The 23,520-nt window shown below is 41.7% G+C and overlaps 1 protein-coding gene across 2 annotated transcripts in view; it reads left to right on the forward strand.

The window, feature by feature from the left end:
- The first annotated feature begins 586 nt into the window (after nt 1-586).
- LOC123990785 (atypical kinase COQ8A, mitochondrial-like) overlaps nt 587-23,520 on the forward strand; it is a 30,416-nt gene continuing 7,482 nt past the window's right edge. Inside the window, exons 1-6 of one of the 2 annotated variants that reach the window (XM_046291646.1) lie at nt 587-724; nt 11,673-11,830; nt 12,295-12,690; nt 12,785-12,851; nt 18,550-18,624; nt 21,273-21,398. In XM_046291646.1, the coding sequence (XP_046147602.1) occupies nt 11,690-11,830; nt 12,295-12,690; nt 12,785-12,851; nt 18,550-18,624; nt 21,273-21,398 (805 nt within the window). In that variant the 5' untranslated portion in view covers nt 587-724; nt 11,673-11,689. The remainder of the gene's footprint in view (nt 725-11,672; nt 11,831-12,294; nt 12,691-12,784; nt 12,852-18,549; nt 18,625-21,272; nt 21,399-23,520) is intronic. The other variant, XM_046291647.1, reaches the window with a different exon arrangement.

The following is a 23,520-nucleotide window of genomic DNA, read 5'->3' on the forward strand; positions in this document are numbered from 1 at the left end:
TTAAAAATAAAAACCTGTCTTTTAAAAATTCCAAATCAAATGTATTTATAAAGCCATTTTTACATCAGCAGATGTCACAACGTGCTTATGCAGAAACCCAGCCTAAAACCCACAAAAGCAAGCAATGCAAATGTAGAAGCACGGTGGCTAGGATAAACTCCCTAGAGAGGCAAGAGCCTAGGAAGAAACATACAGAGGAACCAGGCTATGAGGGTATAATTTAATTTGATGGTCTTCTAGACTATTACATTCCTGTAAGACAACTAATGAAATAATTTGATCCTCTGTGTCTTTTATCTCTCTAATAGACACGTTTAGTTTGTGAAATGTTACTTTTTTAATACATGATAGAGAATGTCTAGCTATTCTCATGTGTAAACTGTACGTGGTTAAAAGTAGCTTCTTTATTTTTATGTCCAGAGCAAAGACCGCCCTTTGAAACGGGTTCTGACTTTTCATTGGCTTTAAACTTGGAGAGTACACCCTTTTCTTGGAAGATTGGCCAATGAAGGATCAGGATTCAGCCACCACCTCTCAGAAACATGCTTCGCTTATCGCACGACCAATAGGAGGTGTTTAGGGGCGGGGTAAAAGCACTCTCACAATCACGGTTGAGCGTAGGTAAACAGTGTTTACCTCATGGTGGAAGACAAGACGCACTGTTTAGGCCTTTGGGGGACGAGGTAGCATTGAAAAGACAACCAGACATTCGCAATTACTGGGGGTAAGTGTATTATTTTCCACATTTACAAGTAGCAAAATGGAATAAATACGTATTAATTTGACAATTTGGACATTGCAGTATTGGCGAAAAAAACACATCTAATCTGCCTTGAAACGTGACCTAATTCTCAACTCCACGATATGTAGCTATTGTAACTAGCTACATCACGTCTGAGTTCAGAATAGCTGGCCAATGTTATCAGAATAGCTTTATAGTTTATCCTAATGTCGGTGAACACAAACCGCCTAACGTTAGATAGTTTACTTACTTCGTGCCGAAATATTTTATGCATGTCTTTGACGAAATCCAACATTTTTTACTGGCCACTTCACCTGCTTAGTCGATGTTGTTGTTTGCCTTTTTGTCTAGACTCAGTCATGATGCACAGCGGAAGTAATACAACATGTAACTAACTGGCATCAAACTTTCTTGTGCGCTAGAAAGCAAGCGCCCAGTTAAGGTCGGAATCTTCTGGCTAATGCATTCTCTGCTAGCTGGTGTGACATTTGGCCAACAGTAGGTCATTTGTGCACATTTTCCTGCATGCATTTCAATCAGCTTGTAGACGTGAATGACAACTGTGTTTTTGAAGCAGTTATTTCCATAATCGGCAGAGTAATCGCACCTTGACTACTGTTCAGTCGTGTGGTCAGGTGCCACAAAAAAAGGACTTAGGACAATTCCAATTGGCTCAGAACAGGGCAGCGCGGCTGGAGAGATTGACTTCATCACTACTTTCGTTTATGACATGTTGAATGCACCAAGCTGCCTGTCTAAACTGCTGGCACACAGCTCAGACACCCATATATACCCCACAAGACATGTCACAAGAGGTCTATTCACAGTCCCCAAGTCCAGAACAGACACACAGTACTACATAGAGCCATGAATACGTGGAACTCTATTCCACATCAAGTAACTGATGTAAGCAGTAAAATTAGATTTTAAAAAAACAGATAAGAAAGAACTTATGGAACCTCAGGGAATGTGAAGCAACATAAATATTGGCACAGGCACACACACGATAACATACGTACACATGGATTTAGTACTGTAGATATGTGGTTGTGGTGGAGTAGGGGCCTGAGGGCACACAGCGTGTTGTGAAATCTGTGAATGCAATGTTTTTCAAATTGTATAAACTGCCTTAATTGTGCTGGACCACAGGAAGAGTAGCTGCTCCTTTGGCTAATGGGGATCCAAAATAAATACAAATCATGAGCATTAAGAATCATCATCTACGCTATATTGGTAGTTTTGCCTGAAGGACAAAGCTCTGTCAATGGTCACAAAGGCCAGGGCTAGAAGAGGAGCTCAGCTGGCCCATAAACAACATTCTGTACCAGTGTCAGTCGTGCCACATGCAGACTACAGGCCTGGTTATTTTCAAAGTGGAGGACTACCTACCAGTATGTGTCTGCAAATAGGTTACATTAAATGTGTATGCATTATTAAAATACTGTAGCAAGCCAGATACTATTTGTCCTTTACTATCAGTGAAATGAAATGGATACAATTCATTTCACACTGTACAGTGTGAGAACATTGAATTGTACAGTACAAGCTTTGAATGTCATACTGTAAAGCAGATAGTTTGCTTGATTGGGTTGTTAACCAACTGCATTGCCTTCTTTTCATGGTTTGTAACTTTAAATTCTGGATTTAATAGCTGTCTCGTATTCTAATCAATGGTTGCTTTTATCAATGTGGCCTACTTAATGCAATCATATCCAATCATACTGTAGTTGCAGATTAAATCTCATGTTGATTTTGGTGCAGAGGCCACCTCAAGGAGAGAGAGCTATCTTGTTATGTTGAACATCAAGTGGCAGCTATGGTATGTGCTTTAGGTCAAGGTCCATTCCAAGGTGTCATTAGATAAGATTAATGGCATGTAGGCCTCCCGAGTGGAGCAGCGGTCTAAGGCACTGCATCTCAGTGCTGGAGGTGTCACTACACACCCTGGTTCGATTCCAGGCTGTATCACAACCGGCCGGGATTGGGAGTCCCATAGGGCGCCGCACAATTGGCCCAGCATCGTTAGGGTTTGGCCGTGGAAGGCCGCCATTGTAGATAAGAGTTTGTTCTTAACTGACTCTCCATGTCTGAGTATGCAGCAGTATGCACCAATGTTGTGAACAGAGTGCCCCATGGTGGACGTGGAGTTATGGTATGGGCAACCATACTCAACGGACAACAGACACAATTGCATTTGATCGATGGCAATTTTAATGCACAGAGCTTATTGTATTTGGCTGCTCTTCATAATCACTTTTTCACCCTGGCTTCCACTATCTGATATGTCCTGTTGTTTACACTCACACTCAAGTAGCCTATCTATCTCATGAGGAGAGGCCATTGTTGCTGTGCAGAGCTAGGCACGTGGGCTCTTCGACTGGCAGGAACAGTAGGAAAATTGTGGTGATATATTGGATGAATGTGGGTGAATTGTAAACAGCACAAATGTGGAAGATAATATTTTTAGCAGTGGAAATTGTTATCTTCAGTTAGACAAGCTGTTCCGCTTTATCAAATGGGAACTTGCACAATTCAGTCTTTTATTACGTAATTAACTGTAGCTTGGCAATATCCTTATGTTTTGCAACACAAACACATTCCTTCTCTGAATACCAACGTGCATGTGAATCAGGCTCTGACCTACAGACTGCTTTCAATTAATTGTCTTACAAAAACATTAATTGACCTCAGGAATAAGCCACTCAACAATCCTTTGGTATTCTTTTTAATTAGACCGCTGGTTAATACAGTCCCAAAATGTTTTGCATGTCAGCAGACAAGTTTTCAAGCTATATGTTGCGTTAAAAAAAACTGGGAACTCGGGAATAAAAAGGTGCTCTGACTGAGAAAAATTGTTTTGAACGGAGAACCAACTTTTCCCCCTTTGACTTGAGCAACAATACATCCTATTGGTCCAAAAGCCGTTGTGTTGAGGCTTGGCATCACCCATGCAGCTGTAAGAAATAGGCCTTCTGAATAACTAGGCTAAATCATAAAGCAGTGGAATGCTATGGCACTCCCACATGCCTAGCCTCAACAGGTTCATTGTGAGTTGAACTGCCAAGGTACAGAAAGGTGTTTCCTCCTACTCCCTTCGAATCACCCTCAGCGGGTTGGGAGCAACCGGATGCATCTGGTTTTCAAGGAAAATTGACACAACTAAAGCTTCTGGACATTAAACAAGGCGACACTCCACAGCATTTCACGTGCATTTGTGAATAATAATAGTATAGTAGTATCACATTTATAGTAAAATAAATGCTGCAGTAGCAGTTTAAGTATTTCTGCTGTTTTGTTTCATAGCTGGTAAATTATTTGCACAAAGTCAAAACTATGGATCCTATATAGCCTATTCCACTTCGTGCTGCAACACTGCCTGGCTGGGGCTGTGCGCAAGTGAAGAGCTGCTCACATACATCAAAGTTTTAATATTTTAATTTACTTAAACAGTTTCTTGACTATTTGCATTGTTTTGTTCAAGTTAGGTTGTTTTGTCTATTTGAGTTTCAACTGCTAGGGAAGAGAAGACTACGGTTCTACTAGTCAGACTCAATCTCACAGGCACAAACATGTCGTGTCGTGCTACCCTCCCGCCCTTATATCTGGGACATTTTGGTTAAAAGACACACAAATTAAATTAAACAATACACCATGCTACTAGTAATATATGAATTGTTTTAAAAACATTACAAAGCATGCTCATATGTTTGTGTATTGTGTTGGTGTAATTTTAGCAGGGGAATATATATATATATATATATATATATATATATATATATATATATATATATATATATATATATAGTTTAATCTACCTGCCACAGTGGCTGGTGGACCAAAAAGTAAATGTTATGCCCTGCTCCCTTTGTACTCTACCACAGCAGCTCACACTAGTTTTACACCTCACTGTCCCTGAGTCAGATTATTTACTGCAAACCTACTTGTAGTTACACTGCATACAACCGCTTTTTATATCTATCTGGTGTCACAGCAGCTCACACTAGTTTTACACCTCACTGTCCCTGAGTCAGATTATTTACTGCAAACCTACATGTAGTTATACTGCATACAACCTCTTTTTATATCTATCTGGTGTCACATAATACGTCTTGAGATTTGGATGAAAGTGCTGGAGCTGCTCTCTCTCTCTGCCAAACTCCAAGAGTAGGTCTTAAATCAGACTTGAAAGAGCCTGTCACTTCACTGGCATGGGTGCATCTCACTGGAACTCATAAGGAACTCATGGCTCAGTCATGGTTCCTATTACTGTATCTGATCTCAAAAGGTAGCCTCACTGTGGAGAACCAGAGATACAGAACACAGTTAATGCAACCCAGACTAGACTTGTACTTATTGAGTTAGGAGAAGGGTGTGCCAATCACATGCATACTAAACAAGCCTCACATGTACTGCAGTCGTCTCAAATCATCCCCACATCCCCTAAGCACGTGCGGTCGCACACACACACACATAGACACATACACACATGAATTACAATGCACAGGCATGTAATGTTACACTTTCCTCCATTTTGTTGTTTTATTCGTCATGTACAGATGTGAGAGTCGGGGTCAGGTCTGAGCAGCAAAAGGTAGGATTATTTTAGTGCCAGCCAGAAAGTAATTTTGGGAGATTTTATCTGGAGCAGAGCAGCCTGTGTTAGAGGTCGACTGATTTAATTGGCATGGTCGGTTAATTAGGGCCGATTTCAAGTTTTCATAACAATCGGTAATCGTCATTTTTGGATACCGATTAGGGCCGGCATTCTACGAGGAAACTGCGTAGCAGGCTGACCACCTGTTACGCGAGTGCAACAAGGAGCCAAGGTAAGTTGCTAGCTAGCATTAAACTTATAAAAAACAATTCATTTTCACAATCACTAGTTACCTACATATGGTTGATTGATGATATTACTAGGTTAACTAGCTTTTCCTGCGTTGGATATAATCAATGCGGTGCCTGTTAATTTACCATCGAATCAAAGCCTACTAAGCCAATCGGGTGACGATTTAACAAAAGCACAATCGTTGCACGAATGTACCTAACCATAAACATCAATGCCTTTCTTAAAATCAATACACAGAAGTATATATTTTTTAAACCTGCATATTTGTTTCAAAGAAATTAATGTTTGCAGGCAATATTAACGAGGCAAATTGTGTCACTTCTCTTGCTTTCATTGCACGCAGAGTCAGGGTATATGCAACAGTTTGGGCCACCTGGCTCATAGCAAACTAATTTGCCAAAATTTTACGTAATTATGACATAACATTGAAGGTTGTGCAATGTAATAGCAATATTTCGACTTATTTTTACTTAAATTTTTTCACCTTTATTTAACCAGGTAGGCTAGTTGAGAACAAGTTCTCATTTGCAACTGCGACCTGGCCAAGATAAAGCATAGCAGTGTGAGCAGACAACACAGAGTTACACATGGAGTAAACAATTAACAAGTCAATAACACAATAGGAAGAAAAAAGGGGAGTCTATATACATTGTGTGCAAAAGGCATGAGGTAGGTGAATAATTACAATTTTGCAGATTAACACTGGAGTGATAAATGATCAGATGGTCATGTGCAGGTAGAGATATTGGTGTGCAAAAGAGCAGAAAAGTAAATAAATAAAAACAGTATGGGGATGAGGTAGGTAAAAATGGGTGGGCTATTTGCCGATAGACTATGTTCAGCTGCAGCGATCGGTTAGCTGCTCAGATAGCAGATGTTTGAAGTTGGTGAGGGAGATAAAAGACTCCAACTTCAGCGATTTAAAAAAAAAATATATATATATATATTTTTTTCAATTCGTTCCAGTCACAGGCAGCAGAGAACTGGAACGAAAGGCGGCCAAATGAGGTGTTGGCTTTAGGGATGATCAGTGAGATACACCTGCTTATGGTTGCCACCCGTTCGATAAAATACGTAACGGTTTCGTATTTCACTGAAAGAATAAATGCTTTGTTTTCGAAATGATAGTTTCCAGATTTGACCATATTAATGACCAAAGGCTCATATTTCTGTGTTTTATTATAATTAAGTCTATGATTTGATAGAGCATTCTTGTTGATTGGTGGTAGGGAGCAGCAGGCTCATAAGCATTCATTCAAACGGCACTTTACTGCATTTGCCAGCAGCTCTCAGCAATGCTTAAGGCACAGAACTGTTTATGACTTCAAGCCTATCAACTCCTGAGATTAGGCTGGCAGTACTAAAGTGCCTATTAGAACATCCAATAGTCAAAGGTATATGAAATACAAATGGTATAGAGAGAAATAGTTGAAAATTCCAATAACTACAACTTAAAACTTCTTAACTGGGAATATTGAACCACCAGCTTTCATATGTTCTGAGCAAGGAACTTAAACGGTAGCTTTTTTACATGGCACGTATAGCACTTTTACTTTCTTCTCCAACACTGTTTTTGCATTATTTAAACCAAATTGAGCATGTTTCATTATTTATTTGAGACAAAATATATTTTATTTATGTATTAAGTTAAAATAAGTGTTCATTCAGTATTGTTGCAATTGTCATTATTACAAATATTAAATACACACACACACAAAGTTGAAGTCGGAAGTTTACGTACACCAATTCCTGACATTTAATCCTAGTCAACATTCCCTGTTTTAGGTCAGTTTGGCTCACCACTTTATTTTAAGAATGTGAAATGTCAGAATAATAGTGTAGAGAATGATCATATTCCCAGTGGGTCAGAAGTTTACATATACTCAATTAGTATTTAGTAGCATTGCCTTTAAATAGTTTAACTTGGGTCAAATGTTTTGGGTAGCCTTCCACAAGCTTCCCACAATAAATTCAGTGAATTTTGGCCCATTCCTTCTGACAGAGCTGGTGTAACTGAGTCAGGTTTGTAGGCCTCCTTGCTTGCACACGCTTTTTCATTTCTACCCACATTTTCGATAGGATTGAGGTCAGGGCTTTGTGATGGCCACTCCAATACCCTGACTTTGTGGTCCTTAAGCCACAACTCTGGAAGTATGTCTGGGGTCATTGTCCATTTGGAAGACCCATTTGCGACCAAGCTTTAACTTCTGATGTCTTGAGATGTTGCTTCATTTTCCTTTCTCATGAAGCCATCTATTTTGTGAAGTGCACCAGTCCCTCCTGCAGCAAAGCACCCCACAACATGATGCTGCCACCCCCGTGCTTCACGGTTGAGATGGTGTTATTCGGCTTGCAAGCCTCCCCTTTTTCCTCCAAACATAACGATGGTCATTATGGCCAAACAGTTCTATTTTTGTTTCATCAGACCAGAGGACATTTCTCCAAAGAGTACAATGTCCCCATGTGCAATTGCAAACTGTAGTCTGGCTTTAAAAAAAAAAATTGATGGCGGTTTTGGAGCAGTGGCTTCTTCCTTGCTGAGCGGCCTTTCAGGTTATGTCGATATAGGACTCGTTTTACTGTGGATATAGATACTTTTCTACTTGTTTCCTTCAGCATCTTCACAAGGTCCTTTACTGTTGTTCTTGGATTGATTTGCACTTTTCGCAACGAAATATGTTCATCTCTAGGAGACAGAACACGTCTCCTTCCTGAGTGGTATGACTGCAGCGTGGTCCCATGGTGTTTATACTTGCGTACTACTGTTTGTACAGATGAACGCGGTACCTTCAGGCGTTTGGAAGTTGCTCCCAAGGATGATCCAGACTTGGGGAGGTCTACAGTTTTTTTCTGAGGTCTTGGCTGATTTCTTTAGATTCTACCATGATGTCAAGCAAAGATGCACTGAGTTTGAAGATGGGCCTTGAAATGCATCCACAGGTACACCTCCAATTGACTCAAGCTTCTGATAAATGATGAAAATGAGCCTGAAGTCACACAATTTTCTGGAATTTTCCAAGCTGTTTAATGGTACAGTCAACTTAATGTATGTAAACTTCTGACCCACAGGAATTGTGATCCAGTCTCTAAATAATTGTTGGGAAAATTACTTGTCATGCACAAAGTAGATGTCCTAACCGACTTACCAAAACCTGTAGATTGTTAACAAGACATTTGTGGAGCGGTTTAAAAACGAGTTTTAATGACTCCAATCTAAGATCTAAGTGTATGTGAACGTCCGACTTCAACTGTATATATAAAAATCGTCTGATTTAAAATAAAATCTGTATCAGCTTTTTTTGGTCCTCCAAAAATCTGTATCGGCGTTGAAAAATCATAATCGGTCGACCTCTAATGGGTGGTTTTTGTGATTTTTGAGTACAGGGGAAGTCTGTCTGGCTCGTGAGCAGTAGATACTCTGTTGCCAAATGAATGAGGCCAAGTTATGGTGGTGACCTTGTTTCCAGATGTAAAATCTGTGTGTGCGCGCACACATCAGGACGTGTAGATAGTGAACTCGTACACATTTTAAATATGAAAGTAGTGAACAGTATTTCGGAGCGTGACCTAGCTTGCATGTCAAAATCGGACTGGGAAGAGTTTACATTCACGATCTCTGCCAATCAGAAAGCATGACCAATTGCATAATATGTTAATGATACGGTGCATTCGGAAATTATCCAGACCCTTTAACTTTTTTCACATTTTGTTACGTTACAGCCTTATTCTAAAATTGATTAAATTGTTTTGTTTTCCTGAGCAGTCTACACACACACTACCTACATAATGTAAAAACAAAAACTGCTTTTTAGAAATGTTTGCAAATGTATACAAAATTTACTGAAATATTACATTTACATAATTATTCAAACCCTTTACACAGCTTGGCACACCTGTATTAGGGGAGTTTCTCCCATTTCTTCTCTGCAGATCCCCTCAAGCTCTGTCAGGTTGGATGGGAAGCGTCGCTGCACAGTTATTTTCAGGTCAGGTTCAAATCCGAGCTCTGGCTGGGCCACTCAAGGACATTCAGAGACTTGTCCCGAAGCCACTCCTGCATTGTCTTGGCTGTGTGCTTAGGGTCGTTGTCCTGTTGGAAGGTGAACCAGTCTGAGATCCTAAGTGCTTTGGAAAAGATTTTCATCAAGTATCTCTCTGTACTTTGCGCCGTTCATCTTTCCCTCGATCATGACTGGTCTCCCGGTCCCTGCTGCTGAAAAACATCCCCACAGCATGATGCTGCCACCACCATGCTTCACTGTAGGGATGGTATTGGCTAGGTGATGAGCAGTGACTGGTTTCCTTCAGACATGACGCTTGGAATTCAGGCCAAATTGTTGAAGCTTGTTTTAATCAGACCAGATAATCTTGTTTCTCATGGTATGAGAGTCCTTTAGGTGCTCTTTTGGTCGTGCTTTTTACTGAGGAGCGGCTTCCGTCTGGCCGCTCTACCATAAAAGCCTGATTGGTGGAGTGCTGCAGAGATGGTTGTCCTTCTGGAAGGTTCTCCCATCTCCACAGAGGAACTCTGGAGTGCTTGTCAGTGTGACCATTGGGTTCTTGGTATTGTCCCTGACCAAGGCTCTCCTCTCTTGATGGCTTAGTTTGGTCGCGCTGCCAGCTCTAGAGAGTCTTGGTGGTTCAAAACTTCTTCCATTTAAGAATGATTGAGGCCACTGTGTTCTTGTACCTTCAATACTGCAAAGAAATGTTGGTACCCTTCCCCAGATCTGTGCCTCAACACAATCCCGTCTCTGAGCGCTATGCAAAATTCCTTCGACCTCATGGCTTGGTTTTTGCATTGACATGCACTGTCAACTGTGGGACCTTCTACAGACAGCTGTGTGCCTTTCCAAATCATGTCCAATCAATTGAATTTACTACAAGTGGACGCCAATCAAGTTGTAGAAGGATGATCAATGGAAACCGGATGCACCTGAGCTCTTTCGAGCTTCATAGCAAAGGGTCTGAATACTTATGTAAATAAGGCATTTTTTTTTTTTATGTACATTTGCAAAAATGTTTATCACCCTGTTTTTGCTTTGTCATTATGGGGTATTGTAGATTGGGAATTTATTATTATTATTTTTGAATCCATTTTAAAATAAGGCTGTAACGTAACAAAATGTGGAAAAAGTGAAAGGGGCTGAATACTTTCCGAATGCACTGTAACTTCAACCAACCAATAAGAATACATAAACATTGAATACTTATTTCTGCTGTGTCAACCAACCATCATTTAATTTGATTTTCAATCACAGAAAGTTAAGGTACCGAATTGTTACCCAGAAATTATATTGAGATAGATTGCAGTGTCCGACCTTTAAGGTCAGCCCAGTTTTGTAATTTACAGCAATGAGATTTGAAAAGGCCAGATATTATACTTTTCAGTGGCCTTTCTCTATTTCACTCACTGCTGGACGATATATGACTCTACAATATAGCTCAAAATAATGAATAATATGGTCCGGCACTAAGAGCCAGCCAGACAAGGGTACTTTCCATGCGAAGCCTTCTTGTTTCCTTCCAGATAATCTTATTGTAAAGCTGAAACATGCTCATGTTTGTTGTAACGTAACACCTATTATTCCCGGTGTAGCCCTGGCGTTGGAAGTCGTTACCTAAATGTTTGTTCCCTTGAGTGAAAACATGTTTAACCTTTGCGAGGTTGTCTTGGCTGTGATGAGCGTTGATAACAGCTGTGTTTTGCTGCCTGCCCGACCAGGCACTCTCTAGTTGTTGACTGACAGCAGTGCTGACCTGATAGCTGGCTATTAGCATGTGAGACTTAAACCTCAGCCAATGGCCTGTAGTGGTGTGACTTTCACGTCCTCCGATAGGCCATTGGTGACCGTACACGATTTTCATTCCACCAGTATGATTAATGTCATTTCCCTTTGTCACGCTGTTATAATCACTATTGAATTGACATTTACTGTTATGAAGGTTTGTCTTAGATTCTACAAGAAGACTTTTCAGCACGACTACTTTCAGACCATCTAGCCTCAGACTGTTGCATGTATGTACATACTGTCAGCTTTATGTAACCCCCTTTCATGTAATCCTTCCACGTCTCTGTTCTAGGTGTGAGGGAGACCATCATGGCAGGCGACATGATGTTGGTGATGCGTGGCTTGACCAAGCTGAGCCAGGCCATCATGGAGACTCAGGCCAACACCCTGCGTAATGGAGGAGCCCAGGCCATGGCCCAGAGCATGGGAGTAGCCATGCAGAAGATGCAGGTGGGCACAGCAGGAGATGAATGGGGGTAGTGGAGAACCGTGATTGTTACAGAGATTCTGTATTTTTCATTGTCAGACAATACCTCCAGTAGCCAGATCTAAAATGGATGACAGAGCTTCAGTGTCAAATAGCTTCCTATCCTTCTTTTGTGCCTAGTCTAATTTAGAGTAAGCGCAACAAAAGGTTGATTCATAGAGTTTTGGAATATTATCATGGCTGAGTTATTTGATTGGAATAGTACAATGGAGAACTAAACCCCCACAAAGTAAAGCATGCTGGGATGTAAATACAGTTTGACTTGAGATCAGATTTATACATTTATTCATTTGAATTTTTATCAGATGACCTGAAAATATCTTGGGCTGAGTCTTTCCCGGTCAAGAAAATCTCTGGCCCTATCCATACCAGTGAAACCACACCAAGCTCCTCATTGACCCCTTTCACTTCTGTGTATCTGTTTAAGGAGTTTGGTGGGCAGCAGCAGCAGAGTGCGTCTGATGACTTCCCAGCAGACATGGACAGCAAGTATGACTTCTCTGGAGCAGAAGGAAGCAACATGGACAGAGGGGAACACGTGGGGTCAGGGTTCCGGGATGAGGGGGGCTTCTCATCGGAGAGGACAGAGAGCGCAGACGGAGGGACCAGCGGGACATACAATGGCCAGGTCTCAGTCAAATCCAAGCTCTTTGATGGCTACAAGGACCCCAGCAGCCAGTTCTCAGGACAAATCCGTTCCTACCGATCCTATAGCGTCTACCGCTCCTATCACCAGGACCGCTCGGGGGTTGGGGGCCTCACGGCCGAGGACATGGAGAAGGCCAGGGAGGCCAAGAGGAACGAGAAACCACACAAACAAATGGTACATCTACACCTCATCTCACTGTTACCTGTGACTCTGAGATGTGTTGAGTGTGTATCTTGTCTACAATTGTGTTGTTCTGTCTCTGTTTTAGCTCAGTGAGAGGGCACGAGAGAGAAAGGTACCCGTGACACGGTTAGGAAGACTGGCCAATTTTGGAGGTAAGCTTTTGGTTTGTGCTCTTACAAATGTCAAGTGTATTATGTTGTTATTTTCAGGAGGGGAAGGTACTGAACATTTTATTGGATCAGTAACATGTTGCTGTTGACTACATTGTTGTGAGTGTTAAGAACTTGATCCTCCTAACTTGGGAATATTGATTTGGTGACATCAGCATAGTGACAGAAATAGTGCTTTATTTCATCTTTGTTTCTTGCTTGAGCTCACCTTTTATCCCCCTTTTCATTTCATCCAAACATCACATTAAAGAAAAAGTATTGTACAACTGATCAACACATGCCAAACCTTCTCTGGTACCCAAAAACATTTAGTGACCATCATTGCTGTAACCAGTGTCAATATTTACAATTAGAGCATGTATTTTTGAATCCTCTTGCGTCGTTAAGGGGGGATGGACGATGATTAGAGCTCTCCAAGAAGGCAGAGGGACAGGGAGATTTGAATGCGGTGACCCAAGAGGGTGGATAGTTTGTATGGTTTCTTTCCAGAATTCTAGGGTGGCTGGACAGAGCTAGGTGATGTGAAGGTTAGTTGTCTAGAGTGTTGTGACTACAGTGTGAGCAGTTGTCGGTGTCAAAGTTGTTAGAGAGTTCTCTGAGACCTGTCCTCTTCCCTTGACAGCCAAAGGGACAGATTGAGGCTTGGAGGTTAATCTGCACATTGACCAGTAATAGACCTGCAAAGCAGACTGCAGATTAGCGAGTTCTTAACTGGTCTGCTAGTGCCAGTTAGCTTCTGCCTCTTCAGAGAGACACCTTTACTGTTATCAATCTGACCTGAACTATACTAGCTGAAAGCTCCTGTTTTTTCTCAGTGTGAATGATGTATTTATTTTCATGGTTTTAGCAGTGTTTTATGTCATCAAAGGCAGTTTTATTTGGCTACCTGTAGATTTTTTTGTTTACCTTTTATTTAACTAGGCAAGTCAGGTAAGACTTAGGAACAGTGGGTTAACTGCATGTTCAGGGGCAGAACGACAGATTTGTACCTTGTCAGCTCGGGGATTTGAACTTGCAACCTTCCGGTTACTAGTCCAATGCTCTAACCAGCAGGCTACCCTGATGCCCCAGATGGATAGGATGTAGCACAATTATTGTGTTCCTAGCTCAAACAATGCAGTAATATCTAACAGTACACAATAATACACACAAATTCAAAAGTCAAAGAATGGGATGAAGAAATATTAGGATGAGCAATGTTGGAGTCCGGAGTATAAATATATGCTGTTTGTGTGTACAGTATTCTATCTACTACAGCTGTAGATGGGATGCAACAAGCTGTCTGTCATGTAAGCACTATGATATCTGAGCGTCCCACCACATCACCTTGGTCTGTGACTGAACAGGAGGAGGACAGAGCACTACAAATGTAGGCAGCAGAGGCTGAATGAGTCAGAGCTCATGTTATGATAAAGGGAGGTAGCGGGATTAATGTGAGCAGCATCTCTAGTTGATATCCTGGCCTGGGTACAGCTGATCTCTGGGATCTGGACTGACAGCCGGCCCTGGCCTGCCCCGGCCTGGGTCATCCATCTCTCTGCCAGCATGCTGCACATTTTGTGGCTGTTTGGGTGGTTATCAGATCCACGCAGCGAGCCGATACACAAGTGAGAGGAAATCCACTTAGGTGCAACTGTTTACTCTCGGTCCATACATGGCCCTGGCACATTCTGTATACATTACAGTGCCAGCTCCGGCATTCTCTCTCTGTCAGGGCACCGCACTACCACAAGCATCATGGGAGGTTGGGGGGGCGGGGCGGGTCTCGGAGAGGGATTTGCTGACGGATCACTGCATCATTCATTTACATTTACATTTAAGTCATTTAGCAGACGCTCTTATCCAGAGCGACTTACAGCTGGAAATCAGGGTTGCCGGGTTTGGGGGCATTTGAGTGATGTGGGTCTCGATAGACGGACACCTGTCAGTCCAGCACTCTGGAGCCTTATTGGTCTGCTCTCCCTCCCCATCATGGCTCAGGGGGATACCTGGTAGGCTGGCAACCGAGCCCAGGGCCCACTCCTCCAGGGGAAAAGTGCTATACTGTTCCCTGAGGACTGACCATCCAACTGGTCACGCGTTGAGATAGAGTTGCTGACAGGCTATCCAGTTCCTGATGTCTGTTAGTTGGTGTACCAATGTGAGAGAACACCAAGCCATGCAGGTTTCCTGTTCTGTTCTCTCCTGGTTGTTATTGTGGGTTGGATTATGGATACATAAATTAACACCATGCTCTCTGAGTTTCAGTTCCCTTTGACATGTACTCATGATGCTTCAGGAAACACCACACATGGATGGTTCCATGGAGAGATTGTCGTCTTACCGCTGAAGTTAGCAGGATGTTCAGAAGTTGTCTGACCAGTTGTCTTTTTATGAACCCCCAGGCTCCGCTGTTGTTGTCATGTCCTAAACACGCCATCTATTTTTCGCTATAAACAAAACTCTCTATTTCTGTAAGGTGATCTATTTCTGTAAGGTGATCAGGGTGAGCCTGCAGCTTTGAGGTATGACAGTGTCAGGAGCTGATGGCACAACTCAGTGTCACCCCTTTGAACTTCTGCAGGATTCTTTGACTTGACTGACAGAAGGAATTAGTCAGCTACTGCTCAGGAAGCTATGATTGGATGCAGTTTACCAAGAAAGGAGCAATCCTGAGGGGGTCTATGGGTGTAAACAAGATATCCTAATATCATGGTGAAGCTTCCTAAATGTGTTGCTTCGATTTATTTAGAGGACAACATAACGTTTGTGAAGAAATCTGTTGCTGAACATATTTCAGAGAATAAATATCTGAAGCCAGATTTGATTAGTGTGTGTGTGTATATATATATATACACACATACACACACACTATCAATTGTGTATATATATATACACACAATTGATAGTGTGTGTGTGTGTGTCCTGTCAACAACCCTTGGGGATCTCTCCAGTGAAGGAAGTGCTACTCAATCATTGACAAGATTACACACTACACACAGTGGTGTTTGGGAGCACAGGTACGGCTGGCTGAAGGGGACAAGACTGGACTTGTTTCGGATATCTATCAAAGGTCACTGGTTCAAATGGTGCACGCTCGTCCACCACATTTAACTTAACAGCATTAACAGAGTCCTCAGCTGGTTTGTGCACAATGATTTCTTATGGAAGTATTACTTCCCTGTGGAGTTATATAACATACTAGTGTAGTGTAGGAAGGCTGAACTGCCTGGCCTGTGCCCAAGCTTGTTTCTGTGCCATGTGAGTTGTGGTATAAAATGTTCTGAACTCAGCACTATTGATGAACATTTAAATGCCGTGGAATGAGCCAGTGAGCTGTGATCTTCATTCTGTGCTGTAGATATGGATGCCCCCCATATTCTCAGCACTGTGACACATTATTTTTCTGTGCCCACTTTCCTACTTGCTTATTGACTAGAAAGTAGAGAACTATGCCAGAATGAATCACAAAGGGATTTTGTTTGTTCATGCCCATCGACTCGGTACTGGTACACAATGCTTATAGCCAAGTTATCGTTTCTCGTTATGTATTCATTATTACTTTTATTATTACTTTTCTATTACTTCTCTTTTCTTTCTCTCTGCATTGTTGATGAGGGGCCTGTAAGTAAGCATTTCACTGTTAGTTAGCTGTTGTGATTTGATTTTAGATGTGCTATCTATCCAAAGAGGAAAAGGGGTGATTATTTAATAGATGATTGTTATAAAAAAAAAGGTAAAATAATCACCGACACCAAAAATACCTTCTACATGTTTATTTATACTAAACTTCTGTTAATTTCTTAAGATAACATATGTATGTAACTGAAAGTCTGAACTGAACTCCATCAGTGTCTTAAATAGACTAGAGTGGCATAAGTGTATGTCCCATGAGCTACCAGGAACTGATTTGACCTGACTGATGTATCATGGGGAAGCAAAAGGCTGTGGGAAGCAATTTATAGGTGTACCTGGGATGTTCTGTACAATATGGAAAATAAGTACATATCAACGTACATAAAAATGTACATATCAAAAGCTGGTTTGCCTTAATGTTGTAGACAGAAATAACGTATAGTTGGGTGTCTACCCACTCTGCCCAGAGTGGCCGAAAATGCTCTTTGGTGATGAAATTTCACTTCCTTATGTTATTAAATACATTTTACCAAGACATATGATTGTAAATGTTCTGAATCGTTCAGTGGGGTCTTTCTCTAACATATCATTAACATTATATCCTAAAAGTCAGATTTCATAACCTAATTAACCTAATACATCCAATAATAAGCACCGGGCTCTTTTGACATAGCGGTGCAGGTTTCTCGTGACAGCTTTTGAGGATTATGCATTTTGTGGTCGTCGTCTTCAAAGTTGTTTCCGCAGGTCGCAAGATTTCCATGAAACGAGTTGTATTACATGTTAAAAGCTTGGTATACGCTCAGTGTTCCATCGACATTTCACAGATACTCTTGTTTTTGCTAGAAATCTTCGAAAAAGAATTGGAATTAATGCCATGTCTCAAACTCGATATCTGTCTTTCCTCTATTGTTTTATGTCCTTCGGATTCGAGAAGATGAGTTCAACATTTTTTGACCCCTCATCAATCTACACACAATACCCCATAATGACAAAGCAAAAACAGGTTTTTAGACATTTTTGCAAATGTATTAAAAATGAAATATCACATTTACCTAAGTATTTAGACACTTTTATTCAGTACTTTGTTGAAGCACCTTTGGCAGAGATTACAGCCTCTAGTCTTCTTGAGTATGACTCTACAAACTTGGCACTCCTGTATTTGGGGAGTTTCTATCATTCCTTTGTGCAGATCCTCTCAAGCTCTTGTCAGGTTGGATAGGGAGTCGCTGCACGGCTATTTTCAGGTCTCTCCAAAGATGTTAGATCTGGTTCAATTCCTGGTTCTGGCTGGGCCACGAAAGGACATTCAGAGACTTGTCCGGAAACCACTCCTGCGTTGTCTTGGCTGTGTGCTTAGGGTCGTTGTCCTGTTGGAAGGTGAGCCAGTCTGAGTTCCTGAGCACCCTGGAGCAGGTTTTCATCAAGGATCTCTCTCTACTTTTCTCTACGGACAATTCTTTCGACCTCATGACTTGGTTTTTGCTCTGACATTCACTGTCAACTGTGGGACCTTCTATAGACAGGTGCCTTTACAAATCATGTCCAATCAATTGAATTTACCACACTTGGACTCCCAAGATGTAGAAGCACCTCAAGGATGATCAATGGAAGCAGCATGCACCTCAGCACAATTTCGAGTTTCATAGCAAAGGGTCTGAATACTTATGTAAATAAGGTATTACTGTTTTTAATTTTAAATGTGCAAAAATGTCAACCTTTTTTCGCTTCTTCATTGAGGTAATGTGTGTAGATTGCCATTTAAAAAAAAATGTATTTATTCCATTTTAGAATAAAAAGGGAAGGGGTCTGAATACTTTCTGAATGCACATTTAACATGATTTTACCCATCTGTCAAAAGAAGCATTTTGATTGGACACCCTACGTATATAAAGCTGATATGATTCCTTACGCTACATGACAGAGAACCATGTCTCTTCTACACAAACTATTTCTATCTGAACGTTCCGTACATTGTACCCTACTGAATAACCCAGATCTTAACATCATGTTATCTCAGGATGGATTGTTGTGTGATTGTTAACACTGTGGGTTGTGTCCACAGGTCTTGCTGTAGGGCTGGGCTTTGGAGCGCTGGCTGAGGTAGCCAAGAAGAGTATGAGGCCAAGTGAGGAAAACGGTAACTGTTTAACATAAACTGATTTCTATGGTAACTGGAGACAGGCTTATGTTTCACATTACGTGTACAAGCATGCACACTCACGTACTAGACACTTACCCAGCAGTAACATGCAGGCAATGCACCTTCGACATGTCTGACATGATTTAATTAATCTAATAATTACATTGTAACCTATTTAATTTGCATGCATTGGACATATGTCACCTATACAGATATGCAGAGGCATCATAATTCCTATCATAATTAATTGTAGTTAACACACTAGGCTATAGTTCTTAGACTCTACTGTAGTAGGGCTCCGTTGATGAGTGCGGTCTTCGCGATTACAAAAAATAAGTGGTGGTTTAGCAGTCTAATCTAGTGCAGGGGAGATGGACATTATAGAACCATTCACAGAGCCAATTAGTACGGTTATATGCACACAATAATGCAATTTTATTGTGAATAATCAGATTAATATAATGCTTTGCAAGAAGAATGATTTCCCTAATAATCCTTTTTTTACATGGACGCGTCTGAAATCCGGCTACCTGATGTTACTATGATAAAGACAGAAAATCACCAATCAAAATAAACGTTCTACCACAGCGACCATTTTATTTTTGGGAAGCAATGTTTGATTCTGATTTCAATGTGTGTGTGAAAACGACTTCTAAAACACATACATTCTGTTGTTCTGAACTCCTCACGCTAGAGGGAGGCTTGCTGGTGCTGGCACATGCCCAGATCAAATCCACCGCTGAAACGGCGACTAGGGTGTTTACATGTCCTAATCATTTGAAAGATTGCTCAGAATACCCGGTGTTTTAAATGGGCGTATTCTTACTTCAATGTTGACCTTCTGCCGATTTTAAGATAGTCATAGAAACACCTTACTCTGCTTATTACATAGTCTGCCTACCGCCATACTCTGTTTTACTGTTGAATTATTACTGTGCATATAAATGTATTCATTGAGTGTATTTACATGCACACTAATAATTTGATATTAAACTTATTATGGCGGTAGGCAGACTATGTAATAGTCACAGAAACACCTTACTCTGCTTATCCTAATCGGCGTGAGGTCATAATCGAAGTAAGCATACGCCGATTACAACACCTGGTTTTTCTTTTGAATTATTGGGACATGTAAACCACTTAATGGGTGTTCCAGTGGTGTATTTGATCTGCCCATGTGTCAGCACCGGTACCGCCTGCCTCCCTCTTTTGCGCGAGTGAAATTAGTTTGGAAAAACTAAAAGTACGCATCAATAGTTTTCCCCATGCAAACTTTATATGTCCAAACTCCAAATCAAATAGGCTTCGCCAAAAAAAAATCACATGGTTTGGCAATTTTCTGCATTTATCAAAAGTCTTGTCAGGTAGCCGGATTTCAGATGTGTCCGTGTAAAGAGGATTATTAGGGAAATCGTTCTTCTTGCAAAGCATGTAAACGTTTTAAACATACTATCATATTAGTCTGACTATCAACAATAGTCATATTATTGTGTGCATGTAACTGTGCTCATTGTCTCCTTTAAAACCCAGGAAGAGATACAGTACATTGAATCTAGGGCTTTAAATTGAGATTAACCTTAACCCCTTGGATTAATCAGAAATCATCCCGATTGATGAGTCAAACTTGATAAGTCATAGATATGGTATTCAAGCACACATTCATTCTATAATGAGAATCATTTCTGCACAATACAGAGCGAGTATGTAGTGGTGGAGTACAGTTTGTCATCAGAGCGCATAAGACAAAAAAATCTTGATCTACGGTGGGGGACTTTAGTCTATTCTTTATTCATCCAGTGCACTGCTCTCTAAAGTTCTGCTAATGAAGAGCGCTCTGGGGGGGAGCAAACAGAGTAGCAGCAGACAGAGTAGCAGCAGTGTGCCTGAAGTGAGTCCTTTTTTAAATTCTCCTTCTGCTCATAAAGCCTTAATACGCACTGCTCCTGCTGTTGATGTCACAGTGTGGCCCACTGACACACATTCTCCCCCTCACTCCACCTGGGCTGCCTGGCAGGCATGCCTCTCTCTCTCCCTGCTTGAGGGCATCTGGGGGCTTCAAACCAGACAGATTGGTTCTGCTACACTAAACGCTGCCTAGGACAGGAAGAGATCTTTTTTTAGCCTGCTTTTAATCAAGTCTGTTGGTTTATGAAAATGCCCAGTTTTCTATAGTGATTATTTATGTTGTATCGTACAAGCTGATACAATAACAGAATATGGACGAAACAAACTGTACAGTACTGTCAGGAAAGAAATTCACAATTCACGTCTCGGCAGTCTTCAAGTCAACACGTTTTAGTTGTCTCTCTGATAGATGGGAATGGGGTGCTCTGGACAGGGTGTCAGGAAGAGCGCTGGTGTTCTCTACCATGTCTTGAGAGAGTATCAATAGTGTGGAAGTGACACTTCTCTCACCACATTAGGCCTTCTCCTCAGTCAGGAATCACTACTGGTTTGAGTAAAGTGTTGCCGTTAGATGCTATTTATGAAAGCATTATCTACCTTAAGCCAGACCTGCACTATCTATCCACAAAACCCATGAGATTCAACATTAGTTTGCCTCTCAGCAGGATAATTACTACAACTACATTTTCCACTCCAACCTTGGAGTTTAGCATAGAGCTGACTGTTATTTCTCCCCTCAGCTGACAAGAAGGCCGTTCTGGACTCCAGTCCGTTCCTATCAGAGGCTAACGCAGAGCGGATCGTCAGGACGCTGTGCAAGGTCCGCGGAGCCGCACTCAAACTGGGCCAGATGCTCAGCATTCAAGGTGACTACTGGCAAACCTTGATCCTGTGTGTTTTATTTGTGTCTGGGCCATTCCCTCTGTTTACTGCCCTCTTCAGCTGTGTCTACTGTGCTGCAGCGTGGCAGGCTTCATCACCCTTATCCCTAGTGTCACGGCACTCATGAGTCATCTTCATAACCTCTACTGGGCCTCCCTCCAGCCTCTGTAGATCAGAGTTATTTCTGGCCTCTCCCACCTCACTGGCATCTATCTATTCATGCATCTCCCAGTTCATCACACCTCCGGTCAGATCACAACAACACACAACACTTATTTTAGCCTGGCTGGACCCTGCTGTGTTGCCCTTGACATTGACTTTTTAATGGCCTCCTAGCTTGCCAACTTGTCTGCTTGTCTATTTGGGCTGGGTTGTTTGTTTTTGGGAATGTGAGTGGGGTTCTGATTTTAAAAATAGATTGCCCCCTGCACACAGCCTTGCCCGCACTTCTGAGTGTTGGCACGCAAAGCGGTTACCTCTCTCATAGCGCTGCCTGGCGCAGAGTCAGATTAGTGCTCTAAATTTGGCACGCAGGTACAGCTTTAGAGGGAAGCTTACCCCTCGAGCCCCTAATTTGAGTAGTCGCTATCCAGCCAAGCCTGCCTATAGGTCACCATGGAGATGATCACAAATCCTGAGCATTGTATTGTGTAGGATATAGGGGAGAAAGGGTTTCTAACTGCTCCAGCTAGTTGGTAAACAGTGTCACAGACCCAGCATAAGATTAATGCAACTCAATGCACAGGGCAATGGGGGCGGAAGGTAGCCTAGTGGTTAGAGTGTTGGGTCAGTAGCCGAAAGGTTGCTGGATCGAATCCCCAAACTGAGGAGGTCAAAATCTGTCGTTCTGCCCCTGAACAAGGCAGTTTAACCCACTGTTCCTAATGCCGTCATTGTCAATAAGAATTTGTTCTTAACTGACTCGCCTGGTTAAATAAAGGTTAAGTAAATGGCATTCTCTCGCCATTCCCATGTCAGTTGTGTGACACGTACCAAATGTACTATTGATGGACAGCAACAGCCAAGGCATTGCCAGGGCTAAAAATAAGCCACCAACTATGTCAGAACTGCGACCTTTTGAGTTTGAAGTGACCGTCCTCTGATATTTCCCTATGTAAACTGATAGTGTCTAGGCTAATGTCCTTTGTTCTAAAACGTGTTGAATGATTTCAGATAAAACTGGTTTTCAAACTGGCTTGGTATTCTAGGAAGGTTGTTGCATATATCAATGGCTGTCTAACCATAACAGAAAAACGTGTCTGTTCAGCAGTCCTCCTACAAGTTAGGACAAACACACATGATGATAATCACTGTAATTTACAGTAAGACAAAGGTCAAATCACTATTACTTCAGTTGATCCCTCCATTTATTAAGTGCAGCCGACGCTTAAATGTGTTCTGCTTAACTAAATACTAAAGTCGCCCTCACTCCCAATCAGCCGGGTCTGGCAGGAGTATCTACCCCATTCGTGTCAGAAAGCAAAGACCTCAGATCCCCTCTGACCACTGTGTTTTGGGTTCTATTTCATCTGTTTGAGGTGCCATTCTCCTCTGCTGCCCTTTTCTACTTGTTGTCGGAATGGTGACCCGGTTATAGGTCTTTCCCACAATGCTCTGCAACCCAGCTCCCACCACGTTGTTTTGGTTAATATGCAAAGTCATCGTTGTTGCTATAATACATTTGAGGGACCGTTTTAAGGCACTGCCAGCTAAAGCTATGTGAAGATTGTTGCTGTGCCAAATGTGTTGGCCTCCCAGAGACGTTTAGTGAACACTGGCGAGGACTTCATCTCTGTGATTGAACTGTGATCAAGACCCAGGGGCACCAAGGGTTTAAAGATTATTTCTAGACCTGTGATTGTTCATTTATTACTCAACGTGTTGGAGTTGAACTGAACAGGATACTGCGATTAAGACCTGTGATTTCATGTCCTGTATTGGTGCATAGTGTAATGAACAGGTTGACAGACAGGAACAACATGGCTTGTCTCATGTTTTGTTCTGACTGTTGGATGTCAGGCTGACTCTGCTTTGATCAGTCATTCACTTTGATCTCTGTCCTCTGTCCGTCTCCTTCAGATGATGCCTTCATCAACCCCCAGCTGG

This window comes from Oncorhynchus gorbuscha, linkage group LG12 (genome assembly GCF_021184085.1).
Source record: "Oncorhynchus gorbuscha isolate QuinsamMale2020 ecotype Even-year linkage group LG12, OgorEven_v1.0, whole genome shotgun sequence".
Classification (NCBI taxonomy): domain Eukaryota; kingdom Metazoa; phylum Chordata; class Actinopteri; order Salmoniformes; family Salmonidae; genus Oncorhynchus; species Oncorhynchus gorbuscha.